The sequence below is a fragment of the Prionailurus viverrinus genome, chromosome B4 (genome assembly GCF_022837055.1).
Source record: "Prionailurus viverrinus isolate Anna chromosome B4, UM_Priviv_1.0, whole genome shotgun sequence".
NCBI lineage: Eukaryota > Metazoa > Chordata > Mammalia > Carnivora > Felidae > Prionailurus > Prionailurus viverrinus.
Genome location: NC_062567.1, coordinates 74,583,941 through 74,602,318, shown reverse-complemented (window position 1 = coordinate 74,602,318; position 18,378 = coordinate 74,583,941). Strand labels below are relative to the sequence as shown.

Here is an 18,378-nt window from a genome sequence, read left to right as displayed (position 1 = left end):
CACTTCTTCTAAAGAATTAGAAGATTCAGAATCCACAAAAGTCTTTCTTTCACCTGAACTAATAACTGACTCTAGATTCTTACCCAAATTCAAGGTCTCTGAGTTTGCAACCATAACAAACTGTAACATATTTGGTTCCAAACAGTCCTTTCAAGATAACAATGCTGTTTTAAAATGGCTTTGAGGTTTTATTCATCAGCTATTGCTTCATGTTTATACCTGCACTGTATCTTCCCAAATCCACTTGGTTAATTCTTTTAGTGTGTACATTCATAAATTTGACAACTCAGAAGAAATTATCAATTTTTTGAAAACCACAAACTACCAAAATTCAGCCATGAAAAAAACAGTCTGAATAGTCCTGTTAAAAAAAAAGAAAGAAAGAAAAGAAATGCCAGGCCTCGGTTTCACTGGAGAGTTTTATCAAACATTTCAGGAAGGAATGCCAATTTTATATAATCTCTTCCAGAAAAGAGGATGGAATTATTTCCCAACTTGTTTTATGAGGCCCAAGACATTACAAAAAAAGAAAACCACAGACCAGTATCTCATGAATTTAGATGCAAAAACCTCAACAAAGTGTTAGCAAATTGAATCTAGCAATATATAAAAAGAACATAACACCATGCTCCGGGGTGCTGGGTGGCTCAGTCAGTTAAGAGTCTGACTTTGGCTCAGGTCATGATCAGTTCATGAATTCCAGCCCTGCATCAGGCTCTCTGCTGTCAGCACAGAGCCTGCTTCAGATACTGTCCTCTCTCTCTGCCCCTCCCCTGTTCATTCTCTCTCTCTCCTAAGTAAATAAACTACAAAAACAAAAACAAAAAACAAAGCACCATGGCCCAAGTGCTATTTACTTCAGGTATGCAAGGCTGGTTCGACATTTATTTTTTTTTTTAATTCTTTTTTTTTTTTCCAATGTTTTTATTTATTTTTGGGACAGAGAGAGACAGAGCATGAACGGGGGAGGGGCAGAGAGAGAGGGAGACACAGAATCGGAAACAGGCTCCAGGCTCCGAGCCATCAGCCCAGAGCCCGAAGTGGGGCTCGAACTCCCGGACCGCAAGATCGTGACCTTGCTGAAGTCGGACGCTTAACCGCTTAACCGATTGCGCCACCCAGGCGCCCCGCTGGTTCGACATTTAAAAATCAATCAATGTAATCCACCACATCAACAGGCAAAAGGAGAAAAAAATCATGACTGCATTCCAATCGATGCAGAAAAATCTCATTTCATGAAATTTAATCTCATTTCCTGGGGAAAAAAAAAAACTCTCAAAAATTAGGAATAGAGGTAACTTCCTCAAACTCACAAAGAGCATTTATAAAAAAACCTACAGCTATATCAGACTTGATGAAAGAATGAATGCTTTTCCTCTAACACTGGGTACAAAGAAAGGATGTCCATTCTCACTACTCTATTCAACATAGTTCTGGGAGTTCTAAATGGTGCAATAAGGCAAGAAAAAAAGAAGTAAAATGTATAAAAAAAGTAAAATGTATAAAATAATTGGAATAAACTGGAATAACTGGAAAAAAAAGAAATAATACCATCTCTATTTGCAGATGACTGTGTACATAGAGTATCACAAGGAATATTAAAAACATAACAAGAATAAAAAATCATCACTCCTAAAACTATGTTACAAGGTATAAAGATAAATAAACCAAAGTCAGTTGCATTTCTATATCCTAACAAGAAACAAGTAAAAATCAACACAATGGAATTTATAATAGCTCCAATGAAAATACGCAATATTATTTACAATTGTTCTAAAAAAACCTAAACACTTAGGTATAAATCTAACAAAACATGTACAGGATCTGTACACTGAAAAAGACAAAACACTATGGAAAAAAGCAAAGGAAATTAAATAATTGGAGAGATTTACTATATTCAAGGATTGGAAGATTCAACCAGATATCAATTCTCCCCAACTGACATAGACAAGGTTATTGTAAAATTTATACAGAAAGGGAAAGGCCCTAAAACAATTTTGAAAAAGAAGAATAAAATGGAAGTAATCTTCTTTTTGATGTTAAGGCTTTCTATACAGAGTAATTAAGACAGCATGGTACTGACAGGGGGAGAGCACATAGATCAATGGAACACAACAGAGAACCAGAAACAGACAAATATGCCCAAATAATTTCTGACAGAGGTACAAAAGTAATGCAGTGGTGCTGTAATTGTACATCTGTAAGCAAAAGCAAAAACGACCCTCTCAAATCTACACAAAAATTAACTTAAAATGGATGGGTTTAAATGTAAAACATAAACAAAACTAAAAACTTTTAGAAGAAACAAAAAATCTTTGAATTTGGGACTAGAAAGAATTCTTAGACATCAAAAGCACAAACCATAAAAGGAAAACTTGATAAAATGGACCTGGTCAAAATGTAAAACTTTTGGCTCGGTGAAAGACCCCGTTAAATGAATGAAAAAGAAAAATCATTCTTCTACTCTCCCATACCATCCAAGCTGGAAAAATCCAAATAAAACTCACCTATGTTTCTAAGTTACCCTATTGGAGAATCTTTATTTACCAAAAAGAAAGGAGAATCTTTCTTTAACAAAGAATGTCCAAGATGTTAGATAGAGTATCTCCAAGGTAAGAAAGAATTATCAAAGGCACCGATGCACATACACACACACACATTCTTAGCTTATCCCTGGATGAACCCTGAGTTAAGTTTTCATGTCAAAAAATATGAATGGTATGGGGGCGCCTGTCTGGCTCAGTCAATAGAGCATGTGACTGACTCTTGGTCTCAGGGTTGTTAAGTTCAAACCCCTCACTGCAGTGTAGAGATAATTTAAAAAATTGAATTTAAAAAATATATGGATGGCATGAAGATCAAGCTGTTTTTTTTTTTTTTTTTTTTTTTAACATTTATTTATTTTTGGGACAGAGAGAGACAGAGCATGAACGGGGGAGGGGCAGAGAGAGAGGGAGACACAGAATCGGAAGCAGGCTCCAGGCTCCGAGCCATCAGCCCAGAGCCCGACGCGGGGCTCGAACTCACGGACCGCGAGATCGTGACCTGAGCTGAAGTCGGCCGCTTAACCGACTGAGCCACCCAGGCGCCCCAGATCAAGCTGTTTTAAAAAGGTATTTTGTAGCCAAGCCTATTTGTAATTTCTTCCATATCCTCATTCATCCTCATCCTATGCCTGGAGACAACAGACTCTGGAGTTTTAGTGGATATTATGATGCAACTCACAGATCCCTTTTCATTAGTAAAAGACTTATTCCCCAGCTGCTGGAGTACAGCTGCTAGCAGACAGTGTTCAGTTGTTGGCCCTCTTAGGAACTGGCTTGGCTGATGAGTCACCTTGCCTGAGGTCACACACACCCCTTCTCAGGTCGGTCAAGATCCAATGACTGGTGCATGCTGGGATTTAAAGGCCTGGCTGCTCCCTTCCCCTAATTCTGAAGAGCTATCTCAGCTTCAAAGCTCTCTCTAGGGGGTCAGTTGAGGCCTTCCCGGAGACTGAATCCCAGTCCCACTTCTCCTCCCGCCCAATCCTGCTTCTTTCTCTTCCTTTACTTTCCACAGGTTGTAATCCCAGGAAGACTCCCTAATAAACCTCCTACACGCTCATCTCCATCTCAGGGTCTGCTTCCCAGGAAACCCAAACTGTGACAGAAGTCAAACTGCTAGAAATGAAATCATGTCTCTAGCCTTACTAGCTGTGTAGAGGTTATAAAGGACAGTAGGTTAACATGAGGTTTAAAGATATTAAAATATGTAAAATGCTTAGAAATGCACCTGGCACACAGTGGACACTCAATAAATGTTAGCTGTCACTATCATCATTGTTTTCCCCATTCACACCCAGTTAAAATATACAAATTTCTCTACATCATGAGAATTACTGATATTTATGAGCTGGAAAAGACCTTAGAGATCACCAAGTCTGACACTCTTAATTTCCAGATGATGAACATCAAATCTAAATAAGTAACTTAGTAACAAAACCAGAGTTCAGACCAGGTCTTCTGAACGCTTCCATCATTCTTGTTATCAGGTAAGACTGCCTCTCAATCTACATATACTTTGTAATTAAATGAAATTCACCAATTACTAAGTCCCTCCCCTTCACTTTCCTGCCAAAATTGAACCTCAGCTCTCTTCTGAAGAACACTACCTCTCCTATAGCTCTCTCCTTCACTCATACCATAAGCCTACAGATAGGGTGTGTGTTCCCTTTGCTTTTCATCAGTACTTCCAGACCACTGTCCCTTCAAAGTCCTCCCCTAAAAGCATCCAACTTCAAGGCTCATAGCAACAGACCGTCCTTATGGCAGTCACGTCCCCTCATTTCTTTAAGACGTTAGCCTGCAGACCAACCTATTCTTTCTAATACTATTCCTGATATAATGTGTGGTATTCTCAATATGCAACATCCAGTAACCTTCCACACCCAGACCTCTTTTATTCTTCTCCAAAACCCTGTCTTCTACCCTCTTCAGCTACCTGCTCCTGTGGTCATACCCTACAAGGTTTCTAAACAGGCATTTTGGGCAGGACAATTCTTCCATGTGCAGGAATATCCTGTTCTCAAACTCAAGTATCTATCTGAGATATCACCTACTTCCAATTCATTACCTCTATTTGGACGCTCAACAATTCTTGGGACTCCACATGAACCTATAATCCATGAGCCTACTACTATTTTCTCCCCTGCTCTTCACACTATCAAGTACCTACTTCCTTCCTTATACAGCTTAAATTTCATGGCTCAGCATTATAATCACTGTATCACGCACACCATCAATGCCCTTGTCTTTTCCTTCTTCATTGTAGTCCTTAACTAAATATCAACCCTGTTAACTCCCCTACTCTACACGTGTAACCTGAATGCAAACCATACCTGAACTGGACTGGAGAAAAAATACACAACTGAATTTAACAGTCTCACTTTAAATTCATGATCAAACTTCAAGTGGACTGACGGAGTGCCTTGGCTGGTTAGGCGTCTGACTTCAGCTCAGGTCACGATCTCACAGTTTGTGGGTTCAAGCCCTTCATCAGGCTCTGTGCTGACAGCTCAGAGCCTGGAGCCTGCTTCAGATTCTGTGTCTCCCTCTCTCTCTGCCCCTCCCCTACTCATGCTCTGTCTCTCTCTCTCTCTCTCAAAAATAAACATTAAAAAAAAAAACAAAACTTCAAGTGTACTGTTAATGATCTCCAGCAATTCTGCTACATATCCGTAGTCCATTTACATTTCTCACTGTCCCAACAGACAGACTACTTCACATGTTCTCCTTGTTTCCTATCTTCTCAAAGCATTTTATTTCACTGAAAAACAAAGAAGTTATCAAAAGAAAATTTTCAGAGTATCTCATCCCCAATCTACCCACCTACTCTATATTTACTTTCTTTCTTACTATGAATGACGTACCTGTGCTCGTATAAAATAAATTTTTCCACCTGTAGACTAAATCTCGTTCCCTCTCCTTAAGGACTTCATCCCAAAATTGACTTCTCTTTCCTGTATCATCAAATTTTCCCCTTCTATTGTATCATTCACATCAGTGTACCAACAGACTGTTGGTATTCCTCCCATCTCAAAAAGTAATAATAAAAGCAAAGCTCCCATGACCTACAAACCTCTCCAGCAACTTTATTTCTTAGCCCTCTTTGCAACAAAACTCCTCAAAGGAGTTGTCTATTCATTTTGTTGTCAATGAGTGTCCAATTCTTTTCTTCTTCTCTTTTTCCATGTTCTCTTGGATCTAATTAGATTTTTACCACCCCCCCCCCCACTGAAATAGTTCTTAAGGCTGTCAATAAATTTCATGTTGCTAAATACAGTCAATTCTTACTATTTGTGGTAGTTACATTCTATAAAGTTGCATGTGCACAGAATTGGCAAATACTGAACCACTACTCCAGAGGGAATATGGAGGTAGGTTCCTGCAAGCTCCTGGGCACCTTATTTGCATCAACTGGTCAACATATAACCAGTGTTCCTGTTTAAAGATACCTTTTTAGTATATATAATGTTAATCCATTAACACTGAACCCAAGAACAGCAAAACTACAACTCATGCTTGAATGAAACTTATTTAACACATATATTTTCTCCATAAGGTACATCACAGCCTCCTTGCACTTAGACAACACCCAGTACAACTCCGGGAGGCCATTTCAAACAGCACAATCACCAACAAAAAGCAAAAAAATGCAAAAAATATGGCACTAACTAGACTATAAAAAGAACTGTTTATAGTATGAGAGCTAAAATAAGACAAAGCACTGGCGTCTTGTTCGATGTCAGCTGGAATGGTGTGCATTAAATGACTCCATTTTTTCACCACTCTGGGCATGTATACTAACGACCAGAGAAGTCCTGGATTGATTCCAGGGTTACAAATAAATTTTATCAAGTAGGCAAATCTGCAAATACAGAATCCTTGAATAATGAAGACTGACTGTGTAAGGGTTGCTTTTTATTCCTTATTCGACATGCTAGCAGAATTTTACATTAGACCATCGCCTTATTCTTAATTTCCAAGATTCTAATTTCTCTTGATTTTCCTCTTAACCTCACTGACCAACCTATCCCAGTCAAATCCACTGACCTCATCTATGAGTATACAAGACCCCCAGTAATCTCATCTAGTCTCATGACTTTAATTACACTTATGTTACAAAGATATTGTCCCACAGCTCTTGGATGCTCTGGTCTGTTTTCCCCCTATTTGTTTTCAGTGTGTTTAATTTCTGCTGATCTATCTTTAAGTCCACTGATTCTTTCCTTGGCTATGTTAAATCTGCTAACAAGTGTCCTAAAATATACTTCATCTATATCAAAATTTAATTTTAGCATTTTCTTTTTTATTAAAAAAATTTTTTTTCAACGTTTATTTATTTTTGGGACAGAGAGAGACAGAGCATGAACGGGGGAGGGGCAGAGAGAGAAGGAGACACAGAATCAGAAACAGACTCCAGGCTCTGAGCCATCAGCCCAGAGCCTGACGCGGGGCTCGAACTCACGGACCGCGAGATCGTTACCTGGCCGAAGTCGGACGCTTAACCGACTGCGCCACCCAGGCGCCCCAATTTTAGCATTTTCATTTGACCTTCATATACTTTTCATTCCTATGCTGAAATTTACCATTATACATGTTGTCCACCTTTTCCACTAGAGCCTTTACTATGTTACTCACTGGTATTTTTTCTTTGAAGTCTTTTTTTTTTTTTTGAGAGAGCAGGTACACGTGCATGAGCGAGCAGGGGAGTGGTAGAGAGAGGGAGAGAGAGGGAGAGAGAGAATCCCAAGCAGCCCTGATTCAGGGCTCAATCCCATGAGCTGAGAGATAATGACCTGAGTCGAAATCAAGAGCCAGATGCTTTAACCAACTGAGCCACCCAGGCGCCCCTATTCATTGGTATTTTTAAATTCACTGTCAACAATTCTGGTAACTATGTCATCCTCAGTCTATTGATTATTTTGATTCTTGAACAGTGGATTATTTTTTCTTATTTTTTGCGTGTTTCATAATTTTTGCCTGAACGATGGACATCATGTATAAAACAACACAGACTGAGGAAACAGTATAAAAATGGGTATGGCTAAGTGCGCCCGGGTGGCTCTGTTGGTTAAACAACCAACTTCGGCTCAGGTTATGATCTCACAGTTCTTGAGATGGAGCCCCACACTGGGCTCTGTGCTCTCAGTGCAGACCCTCTGTCTCCCTCTCTCTCTGCCCCCCTCCCTTGCTCACTCGCTCCCTCAAAAATAAACAAACATTTAAAAAATGGGTATGGCTCTTCTTCTCCAACCTGTTAGTTGGGGGACTGAGGGGAAGGGTTGAGTCATCTATTCAGGAATTGGGCTGGGCTTGGGTTTTGTTGTTAGGATTACCTTAAGTGTACAATCTGCTTCAAATTCCTCTAGTGCCACCTTCTGCTTAGGGTGGGAGCTGGTTTGCCCAGAGTGTTTTCTCAATGTTCTTGCTCCACCCTCAGCTTTAGGTTTTCTCTGGGCACCTTCTCCAGAGACTCTCTCCATAGTCTTGCCCCTCCCCTGGGCAACTGCTGTTGCTTTTACTTGCTAGCAGGGAACAGGGAAGTTCTCCATTATCCTGGCTCAGTCTCAGGCAAGCCCTGTATCTCTGGGTCTCAGGGGTTGGGCTTTCTCCCAGTAGTAGGAAAACTAAAGGTCTTAAACCCAGAACAGTTTCCTCCCCTTCTCTCAAGGTTTATGGTTTTTTTTTTTTTCCTTTCATTCCTCCTAGCCACAATAGAAAATGGAGTTTATCCCCTTCCCCCAGTGGCTTAAAGCTGTTTTCCACAGGGAGAAAAGGGTCCAGGCAGGCCCGTACCACCTAATAAGCCTTTCTGTGGCCTCCCTTGCTTTCCCCAATTTTTCTCAAGAGAAACCGTTGGGAGGACCTTGGAGAAACACCAACAGCTGGGGGTTATCTACCATGTATCTGCAGCTCTCAAAGATTCTATACTCTCATGCAGCCCACATTTAGGCTTTAGCAATTCATTAAAAACTTAGCTGAATTCTCCTTTCCCCTTGTATGACAGCCCTGTCTTCTTCCTGTGCTCCGTTACAGATTAGCCAGGCCTACACCCCACCTCTGATGGATCAAGAGAGATTATGACTTTGTACATTACAGCTCATTCTTATTTTAAGATGGGAGCAATACTCTTTTCAGCTTTCTGTATCCTAAGTGGAAGCCAGAAATCACTTTGTGAATTTAAATACAATCTATATACCCACAACTCCTAAATTTACATTTCTAGTCTGGACTTCTTCCCTAGACTCTGGACCATATATATCCAACTGCCTACTGGACAAATCTACACAAACTCTAAGGTAACCCCCATGATCCCCACCTCTTAGTATTCATGCCTTTGAATAATCCTTTCCCCTTGAGTGTGGGAGGGACCTGCAACTTGCTTCTAATCAACAGAATAAGGCAATGGGGTATCATTTCCGCGATTACGTTACATTTTATGGCAAAGGAATGGGATATCGTTCCATTGATTATATTATATGGTATCATAAAAGACTCTGTCTTGCTAGCCGACTCATTCTCACCCTTCTGACACAGGTAAGGGAAGCAGGTTGCCATGCTGTGAACTGCATGGGGAGGGCCACCTGGCAGCAAACTGCAGATGACCTCTAAGATCTGAGCGTGGCTTCCAGCCAACAAAAAACTGAAGCTCTCAGTCCTACAGCTGCAACAAAATGAATTCTGCCAACAACCCGAGTGAACTTGGAAGTGATTCCTCTCCAGTCTAACCCACAGGTAAGAACCCAGCCCCAGCCAATATCAGAGTATGTAGCTAAGAAGTTTCTGACCTCACAGAAACTGTGAGATAATAAATGCTGTGTTCGGGGCACCTGGGTGGCTCAGTCAGTTAAGCAGCTGACTTGGGCTCAGGTCATGATCTCACGGTCCGTGAGTTCGAGCCCCGTGTCAGGCTCTGTGCTGACAGCTCAGAGCCTGGAGCCTGTTTTGGATTCTGTGTCTCCCTCTCTCTGACCCTCCCCCGTTCATGCTCTGTCTCTCTCTGTCTCAAAAATAAATAAACGTTAAAAAATTAAAAAAATAATAAAAATAAAAATAAATAAATGCTGTGTTCTTGTAAGCCATTGAACTTGTGGTAATTTGTTTAGCAGCACAGAAAACTAATATAGATAGTATCACCAATTTAACACGCCTAAAAGCCAAATTCCTGATTGCCAATAATACCTCCAAAAGAAAAAACATGCTCTAGTGTTGTCCATCTTAATTAAGTGGCAACTCCATTCCTCCAGTTATTCAAGCCCAAAACTACAGGGTCTATCTCAATTTCTTTTTTTTCTCCAAAATCCACACGTAATCCAAAAGTAAAAAGTGTTGGTTTCACAAGCAAATTATATCCACAATCTAACTTTATCTCACTACCACCACTGCTACCACTTTGGTTCAAGTCACTATCACCTCTCATGTGCATTATTGCAACAGCCTCCTAAGCGGTTTTCCCGCTTCCACTCGACTGAGCAGCCAAAATGGTCCTACTAAAATATCAGTTAGATACCGTTTTTACTCAAAACACTCCAAAGGGTCCTCATCCTACCCAGATTAAAAGCCAAAAGACTTCCAGTGGCATACAAGCCCTACCTTATCTGACACTCCCCTTCCTACTCCAAACCTCTCTGCCTCATCTTGTGTCATTCTCCCCTCGTTCATCTCCCACCACACCAGCCTCCATGATGTTCCTTAACCGTGCCAAGTACATATCAGTCTCAGCATTTTACGACTGTTAGTCCATGTAATTGAAGAGTTATTTCTACTACTCTTCTCTGACCACTTTATATAAAAAGGCAAGTCCGGGGCGCCTGGGTGGCGCAGTCAGTTGAGCGTCCAACTTCAGCCAGGTCACGATCTCGCGGTCCGTGAGTTCGAGCCCCGCATCAGGCTCTGGGCTGATGGCTCAGAGCCTGGAGCCTGTTTCCGATTCTGTGTCTCCCTCTCTCTCTGCCCCTCCCCCGTTCATGCTCTGTCTCTCTCTGTCCCAAAAATAAATAAACGTTGAAAAAAAAAATTTTTTTTTAAATAAAAATAAAAAGGCAAGTCCACTTGTCCCCACCAGCTCCCTATCCCTCCTACCCTGTTTTATCAGTCTCCACAATACATACTATGAACTGATATCTGTTTTATTGCCTGTCTCCTCAAAATTAGAATGTAATTTCCATAAGAGCAGAGACTTCTGTTCACTGCGATACTACTGTATTAGATACTGTTTCTTTACAATATGTAGAGTCTAATCAAGTAGACAAGCCACAAGAATTTGAACATAAAGTCAGTCAGGTTATTTTTCAAAATCACTACAAAATTACTTTATCACTTGGAAATGTACTTATTCTACAACACTATAAATATGCTTCTAAGGAAACTTGAAAAACATTCACATCTCACCAAAATAACTGAAATACACACGTAAGCCAAGTGAATTTAAACATCTCTGTGGAGGGCGCTATTAACAGAAAGATAACTGAAAGACTCCATAACTGTTTTTCCAGCACCTTCTGGAGTAGATATAATTATTCCACACAGATACAGCCAAATAATATAGAAGGATACATCAAGCTGGAAGGATTAATAACCCTTTAGGGCCCTGGCTCTCAAAGGTTTTGGTCTAAAGACCCTTTAACACTCTTAAAAACTGAGGACCCCACAAAATTCTTATTTTATGGGCTTTTAATCTACTAACACTTACACTTAAATTAAAACAAGGGACACCTACAAGACTCAGTCGGTTAAGCACTCAACTCTTGATTTTGGCTCAGGTCATGATCTCACGGTTCATGAGATCGAGCCCACGTTGGGCTCCATGCTGACAGCACAGAGTCTGCTTGGGACTCTCTCTCCCCCTCTCTCTGTCCCTCCCTTGCTGTCTCTCGAAATAAATAAGTAAACAACAGCAAAAAAAAAAAAATCAAAAAATTTAAAAATATTTACCAGTTTATTTTAAAATAATATAAATCTATTACACGTTAATATAATGTTTTCATTTCTATAACTAAACTCCACCGCCCTAAATTAGTGAGAGAATGGTATTGTTTTATATTTCTGCAAATTACCTTAATGTTTGAGTTAATAGAAAACGGCTGAACTCTCTTAGCTGCTTCTACCTTAAATATGTTGCCATATGTTGTTTTGGATGAGATATATGAACAAAGTCTGGCCTCACACATACATGTAGTTGGAAAAAGGAAGTCTGTTTTAATAGTCTTTTCAGATAATTGTGGATATTCTTCGATACCACATTAAAACTCAACAGGTTGTTTGCAATGTACACTCTGAACGTTGCACTGCATATTCTGTTAACATTAAAATCCATTAGTCTACCTTGTACTTTGACCAAATCTTATACTCATGCATGATTTTGTACACAAGTTTGCAACTAAAAAGTCTATAACTACTGGAAAACTGTCAAGCTCGCAATTGTGAATACAAGTTTTCCAAAATTCTAATTTTTGCTTGAAAATTCAAATCTTATCGCTGACAACAAATAGTTGTTTCCTTGAAATGGATCAGATGCATGGATCAGACAATTTGAAATTTGTAAAATGTCAATTCTATAATATGCATGCCTATCAATTGAAGTTCTCTTACGTATACACGCCTATTTTCCAGTTAAGCAGAAATATTTCCTATCTATCCATAATAAATCTATTGAATTAAAGATGGCTTGCCTCTTAAAACTATTCGTCTGTTTCAAGTTAGCTCAAAGAGTCAGTTAATTTTTCATTTTTCTCACATAGCAACAAAATCAGTCTGAAAAACATCTAAACAATCATGCCCCACGTAAAATGAAACCTACTTCTTCAAGTTTTGAGAAGTATATCCATATTAAAACAACACTAAATATACTTCACATGAAAGAAAATAAAACTGAGTGATCTTGACAGGATTTTTAAATCCAATCTACCTTCCTTCCATACATTTCAACGTTTTACAGTTCTTTCTGCTTGGTTCTTTTTATGAAATATTCCTAATTAGCTCGGTATTTTGGTTGGGAAAGGCCTTACCTGTTGAGCAATATGAGAAATATGAGCTCCCTGAACTGCAGAACCCGGTTGCGGTGCTGTCTCTGAAGTGTTACTCTTGTGGGAATCTTCCATAATCAACTATAAGAGGAAAAAAGTCAGTTAAAAGATGCTTCCTAACTTCATTTTCAAGAAATCCTGAGACATTTCTTTTCTAAACATGTACTTTTTCAGAGGAACAGACGAAGCTTTTCTATGCTGTGGTCTGAGCTCAATTTATCCAGACTCATTATGTTCTGACGCTCTGTTCTGTGTAGAAATCTAACTATAAGATCTCAAGAAATAGGCAAATAAAAAGTGCTATAGAATATGTATAACATACTGCATAGTTGTATAAAAACTGGCAACATGGATGTCTCCATAGAAGAGAATTGGTAGCTATGGAACAGTGATAGTAAAGACTTTACCCTGCATACTCTTTTTCATTTTTAAAATTTTGACCCACATGAACATGTTAAAATTTAATAAATGGCACATATACATGTAAATCATTGTGACATTTTCAAATGTTATCCCACTCAAGAAGTATGATAGTCTTCTGGGTGCCTGGGTGACTCAGTCAAGTGTCTGACTTCGGCTCAAGTCATGATCTCATGGTTCATGGGTTTGAGCCCTGAATCAGGCTCTGTGCTGGCAGCTCAGAGCCTGGAGCCTGCTTTGGATCCTATGTTTTCCTCTCTCTGCCTGCTCACACTCTGTCTCTCTCTCAAAAATTAAAGAAACCTTTTTTAAAGTTAAAAAAAAAAAAAAAAAAAAAAGAAGTATGATAGTCTTCCTATCCATGGACACAAGCATCCTTCTCCAGTCTAGGGAACAGTTTTCTCATTGCACATATACTTCTTTACAGAGAATTCACTGAGTAAAAGCTGAACTAAGTAAGTAACACCATACCTAAGTAGGTTCTAAAGATCTAGATAATCAACTACAGGATATGCAGGCTTGGTAAGAATGAGAATGAATGGGTTATGAGAGATGGGATATGTCAAATGGGAAGAGAACCACTTAGAAAAAGACTGCTGGGGCGCCTGGGTGGCTCAGTTGGTTAAGCATCCAACTCTCGGTTTCAGCTCAGGTTCAGGAGTTTGAGTGCCGCGTCCGGCCCTGTACTAACAGTGCGGAGTCCACTTGGGATTCTCTCTCACCCTCTCTCTCTCTGCCACTTCCCCACTGTGCTGTCTCTAAGTAAATGAAAACAAAAGTTGTAAACTTCCCCTACGTATAATTTTGTATCTTGTTCCCACTTACCACTAGCATTTTCTAGATTTTAAACTGAAACATATTTAGGGGCGCCTGGGTGGTTCAGTCAGTTGGGCACCTGACTTTGGCTCAGGTCATGATCTCACCATTCGTGGGTTCAAGCCCCGCATCGGGCTCTGTGCTGACAGCTCAGAGCCTGGAGCCTGCTTCAGATTTTGTCTGCCTCTCTCTCAGTCCCTCCCTTGTTTGCACTCTGTGCCCCTTTCTCTAAAAAATAAAAATATTAATAAAAATTGAAAAGAAAACTGAAACATATTAAAGGCTACACAATATTCCATCCAGTGAGTAGATATGATTCATAATTTTTTACCAAACAAGACAATATTGTGATTGATATCTTTGGTACATAAAGCTTTTCCACAATTAAAATTATTTCTATAGGATACATTCCAAAAAAGAGAATTGCCTGATCAAAGGGTTTGAATATTTAAAGTTTTCTGAAGGAATTACACTCTATCAGAACCACATGAAAAAGCAGATAGGTGAAAAACAATATATTGTTTTACATTTCTTTTAATTCTCTATTAGTTGTGTGAGATATCTGTTCATGTTATCTGTCCATCCATCTACCAGATTTTAGTTTTTCTTTTTAGCCTATATTTCTTAATATAAATTTCATTCTATCACGTGGATATAAATATTTTTCCAATGTGATTTAACTACGATTACCTTAAAAATTTAATTTTGGCAAATTCATCTATTCCTTCCTATGTTGTTTCTTCAACTGCTTTTAAGGTCACATACAGTCCCTTCTTTAGGAAGAGCATAGTGGTTTTTAATCTCCACTGATACAAGCGTATCTCCGCGGACTAAATATACAGACAGCATCAAAAATGGAATGATCTATTTTCTACATACTGCCTCTATTTTTTTAAGCATTTTATTTTTAAGTCATCTCTACACCCAACATGTGGCTCAAATTTACATCCCAAGATCAAAAGTGGTATGCTCTACTGACTGAGCCAGCCAGGCAGCCCTAAAATGCCTTTTTTAACACTCCATTTCAGAAGACGTAAGTTAGAATGCAGAAAAAAAATGTATAGTGCTAAAGCACTGAAAGAAACTATAAAAGATGTTTAAAAACCTTAAATTACTGGAAATGATACTTTTCTGTTTCACTGTGACTCACTGATTTTTCCTCCATAACGGTATCATTAAGAAACCCTATCTCTAAAGGAAACTAACACAATCAACAAAACACACATTTCCTAGTAAAAACCACTACAGTAAGCAAATAAGATTTTGGACAATTATTACAACCACATTTCCTATGAAAATAAGACAGCCTATTTTCTATAATTTTTTAAAGAGTAATCAACTAAGGGCACCTGGGTGGCTCAGTCAGTTGAGCATCCAACTCTTGGTTTTGGCTCTGGTCATGATCTCATGGTCTCCTGAGTTCAAACCCCAGGTGGGCTGGGCGCTGGCAGTGGAGCCTGTTTGAGATTCTCTCACCCTCACTCTCTGCCCCTCCCCCCACTCACAAGGTCTCTGTCTCTCTCAAAATAAACTTTAAAAAAATTGGGGCGCCTGGGTGGCTCAGTCGGTTAAGCAACCGACCTCGGCTCAGGTCATGATCTCACGGCTTGTGAGTTCGAGCCCCGCATCGGGCTCTCACTGACAGCTCGGAGCCTGGAGCCTGCTTCGGATTCTGTGTCTCCCCCAGTCTCTACCCCTCCCCTGCTCATGCTCTGTGCCTCTCTCTCAATAATAAATGTTAAAAAAAATAAAAATAAAAAAATAAAGAGGAGGGGCGCCTCGGTGGCTCAGTCGCTTGGGTGTCTGACTTCGGCTCAGGTCATGCATGATCTCACAGCTTGTGAATTCGAGCCCCGCATCGGGCTTTGCGCTGACAGCCCAGAGCCTGGAGCCTGCTTTGGATTCTGTGTCTCACGTCTCTCTGTGCTCTTCCCCCACTCATGCTCTGTCTCTCTCTCCTTCAAAAATAAACATTAAAAAAAAAAAACAAAACCCTTTATTTTTAATAAAAAAAATAAAGAGGAATCAACTAATCTTTTTTTCCAAAATGAAAACAGCTTTATAGTTCCTCTCATTGTAAACAATACATACTATATATGTTTAATGTTAAGAGTATAATCTTTACTCACTTTTGAACTATTATTCCTAAAATTAAAGATTAACCATCCGTTAAAAACTGGTTCCTCAACACAGAATAAACTGTATGTGTACAAAGGCATTTTCCATGAAAGTAGCCCCCAGCAGCAGATGGACGCTTAACATTAGACAAGGGTAAGTAGGGCAGAATCACAGGGGGGCAGTGAAACACAGTTTCAAAAGTGCCATCAATGGGAATGAATTTGGGGAACTGAAAAGGCAGCAGGCTGTGATCTTGCTGACATATAAAGAACGTAAGAGGGGCGCCTGGGTGGCTCAGTCAGTTAAGCGCCCGACTTCGGCTCAGGTCATGATCTCGCAGTTTGTGAGTTCGAGCCTGCGTCGGGCTCTTGCTGACAGCTCAGAGCCCGGAGCCTGCTTTGGATTCCGTGTCTCCCCTTCTCTCTGGCCCTCCCATGCTCATGCTCTGTCTCTCTCTCTCAATAATAAACGTTTAAAAAAAAATGTAAGTAAAAAGCAGGGTACTTTTAAGAAAATTTGCAAAGAAAGGAATATTATACACTAGGCACTAAACTAACAGCTTTTTAAAGTATCATTTCCTGAATGCCCTATTTGAGAGATACGTAAATTGAGGCTCAAGGAAACTATCATTTACTATGGATCTCATGGTAAGATGTGAATACAAGACCTGAAACCGTAACTATTTAATCCAAAACCCACGGGGGTTTTTTTGTTTTGTGTTTTTATTCCACACTGCCCCTCTTCCTCTCACATTGTCAATCTGTCCATCTGGCAAACACCTACTCTTTTCAAGTTTCATCTCAAACATTATGTTCCCAACTGCTCCAGGTCCTTTCTTCCTACTTCACTGTGCCCTGCGGTTATTTCTAACGAGGTTACTTAACACTGGGAATTCTGTTTATTGGCATGTCTGATTCCCCCAGTCTTAAGGTGCCTAAGGACAGGGCCTGTATCCTGTGAATGCGTGCTCTACCCAGCAGAGACCCTCATGTATGCAGTAAACAATAAACATCAACAAATACAGTTAGTAATCTCATTTGATGAATGAAGAGGGTCTTAGCTTCCTCACCTATAGAGAATATTGAACTATGATAAGCTTGAGGGCAAAAAGGCTCTTGCTCGACATCTCCACAAGTGAATTCATGATCTCCCCTCAAAACTGTTCCTATTAGTCATACTGCATTTCTTTCAGATCTTCAAATGTGTCTGCCTTGCTTTCTCTCACCTTCAGGCTTTCACACATGCCATTCCCTCTGCCAGAAGACACTCCTTTTCTTCTCTTCATGTGGCCTACTCCTTTGAGTTATTTATTCTTCCAAGCAAACTTTCATTACTCCCTCAGACAAGTCTAGAAGCTCTGGCTACCTCCCCATAGAACATGTTACCCCCTCTGCTCATGGCACTTATCCCAGTACTGTAACGGCCTGTTTTCTGAACAGCACCAGAATGCAAGCTCTAGGGAGCTAAGGACCATATCCTGTCCCAACACAGCACTAATACCTTGCATATTTATTAAAGGTGAATAGATCAATGTCTTTAGTTGGGGTTTATCTAGCTATAGATGAAAATAATGGTTAAAGAAATATATTTAGGGATGCCTGGGTGGCTCAGTAGGCTAAGCATCGGACTCCTGATTTCGGCTCTGCACTGACAGCATGGAGCCAGCTTGGGATCCTCTGTCTCCCTCCCTGTCTCTGCTCCTCCCCTGCTCGCTCGCTCTCTCTCTCAAAAATGAATAAACATTAAAAAAAAATACATATTCAGACAATTACTTCAACTCAGCTTTAGACTCAGGACAATTCAGACACAAGAAAACATCCTACTTTAGAGTTAAAAATTCATTATAATTAAGTAGGATGATATGGGAAGAAAAAGCATGTTGAGACGGGACTACCACCTACTGGTGATATAACAGTACTGTACAGATGTATACATCTGTATACATCGCAGACCAAACAGAACCTCAAAGGATTAACTACAAATCATAGAACAAACACATTCAGCGTTAGGACAACAGTACTGATTCCAGCTGGGACACCGAGGTAACTGCACATTATAAACTCCATCGGAAAAGGAGCATTTTAATGAACCTGCTTATTTCTGCCGGTAATGAAATTCTCGAGACAAAATGCATTTTGCAACCTAAACCTAACATACGAACTCTTATCACAGCCCAGGTCAGTCTGACAAAGATGCTTGCCAAAACTGTGCTGAAAAAGCCTCAGAAGGGTATTCTCAAGGAGTATTACAGCTATCCCCCTGCTTACTGAAAATGTGTGTTCCATCACTTCACTTTTACAAAAAACCCACACGAATACCTGATTTCGCTAACCAAAAGAAATCCGAAGAAAGAGGATTTTCACTTTCAGGGAAAAAGAAGAAAAGCGAAAACACCATTCAGTGTGTGTTTCGCAGCCTTCCCCCAGAACTACACCCAGCATCTCATGTCCGTGGCT

General features: G+C 39.9%; 1 protein-coding gene across 11 annotated transcripts in view; it reads right to left on the bottom strand.

Moving 5' to 3' along the window:
- The window catches only part of ATF1 (activating transcription factor 1), an 82,584-nt gene that overhangs the window by 63,018 nt on the left and 1,188 nt on the right, over positions 1 to 18,378 (bottom strand). For 8 of the 11 annotated variants that reach the window (XM_047866209.1, XM_047866216.1, XM_047866211.1 and 5 more), the window contains one exon: positions 12,551 to 12,649. In XM_047866209.1, coding sequence (XP_047722165.1) covers positions 12,551 to 12,643 — 93 coding nt within the window. In that variant the 5' untranslated portion in view covers positions 12,644 to 12,649. Of the gene's footprint in view, positions 1 to 12,550; positions 12,650 to 17,147; positions 18,333 to 18,378 lie in introns of those variants that run through there. The other 3 variants (XR_007153887.1, XM_047866208.1, XM_047866215.1) reach the window with 3 other exon arrangements.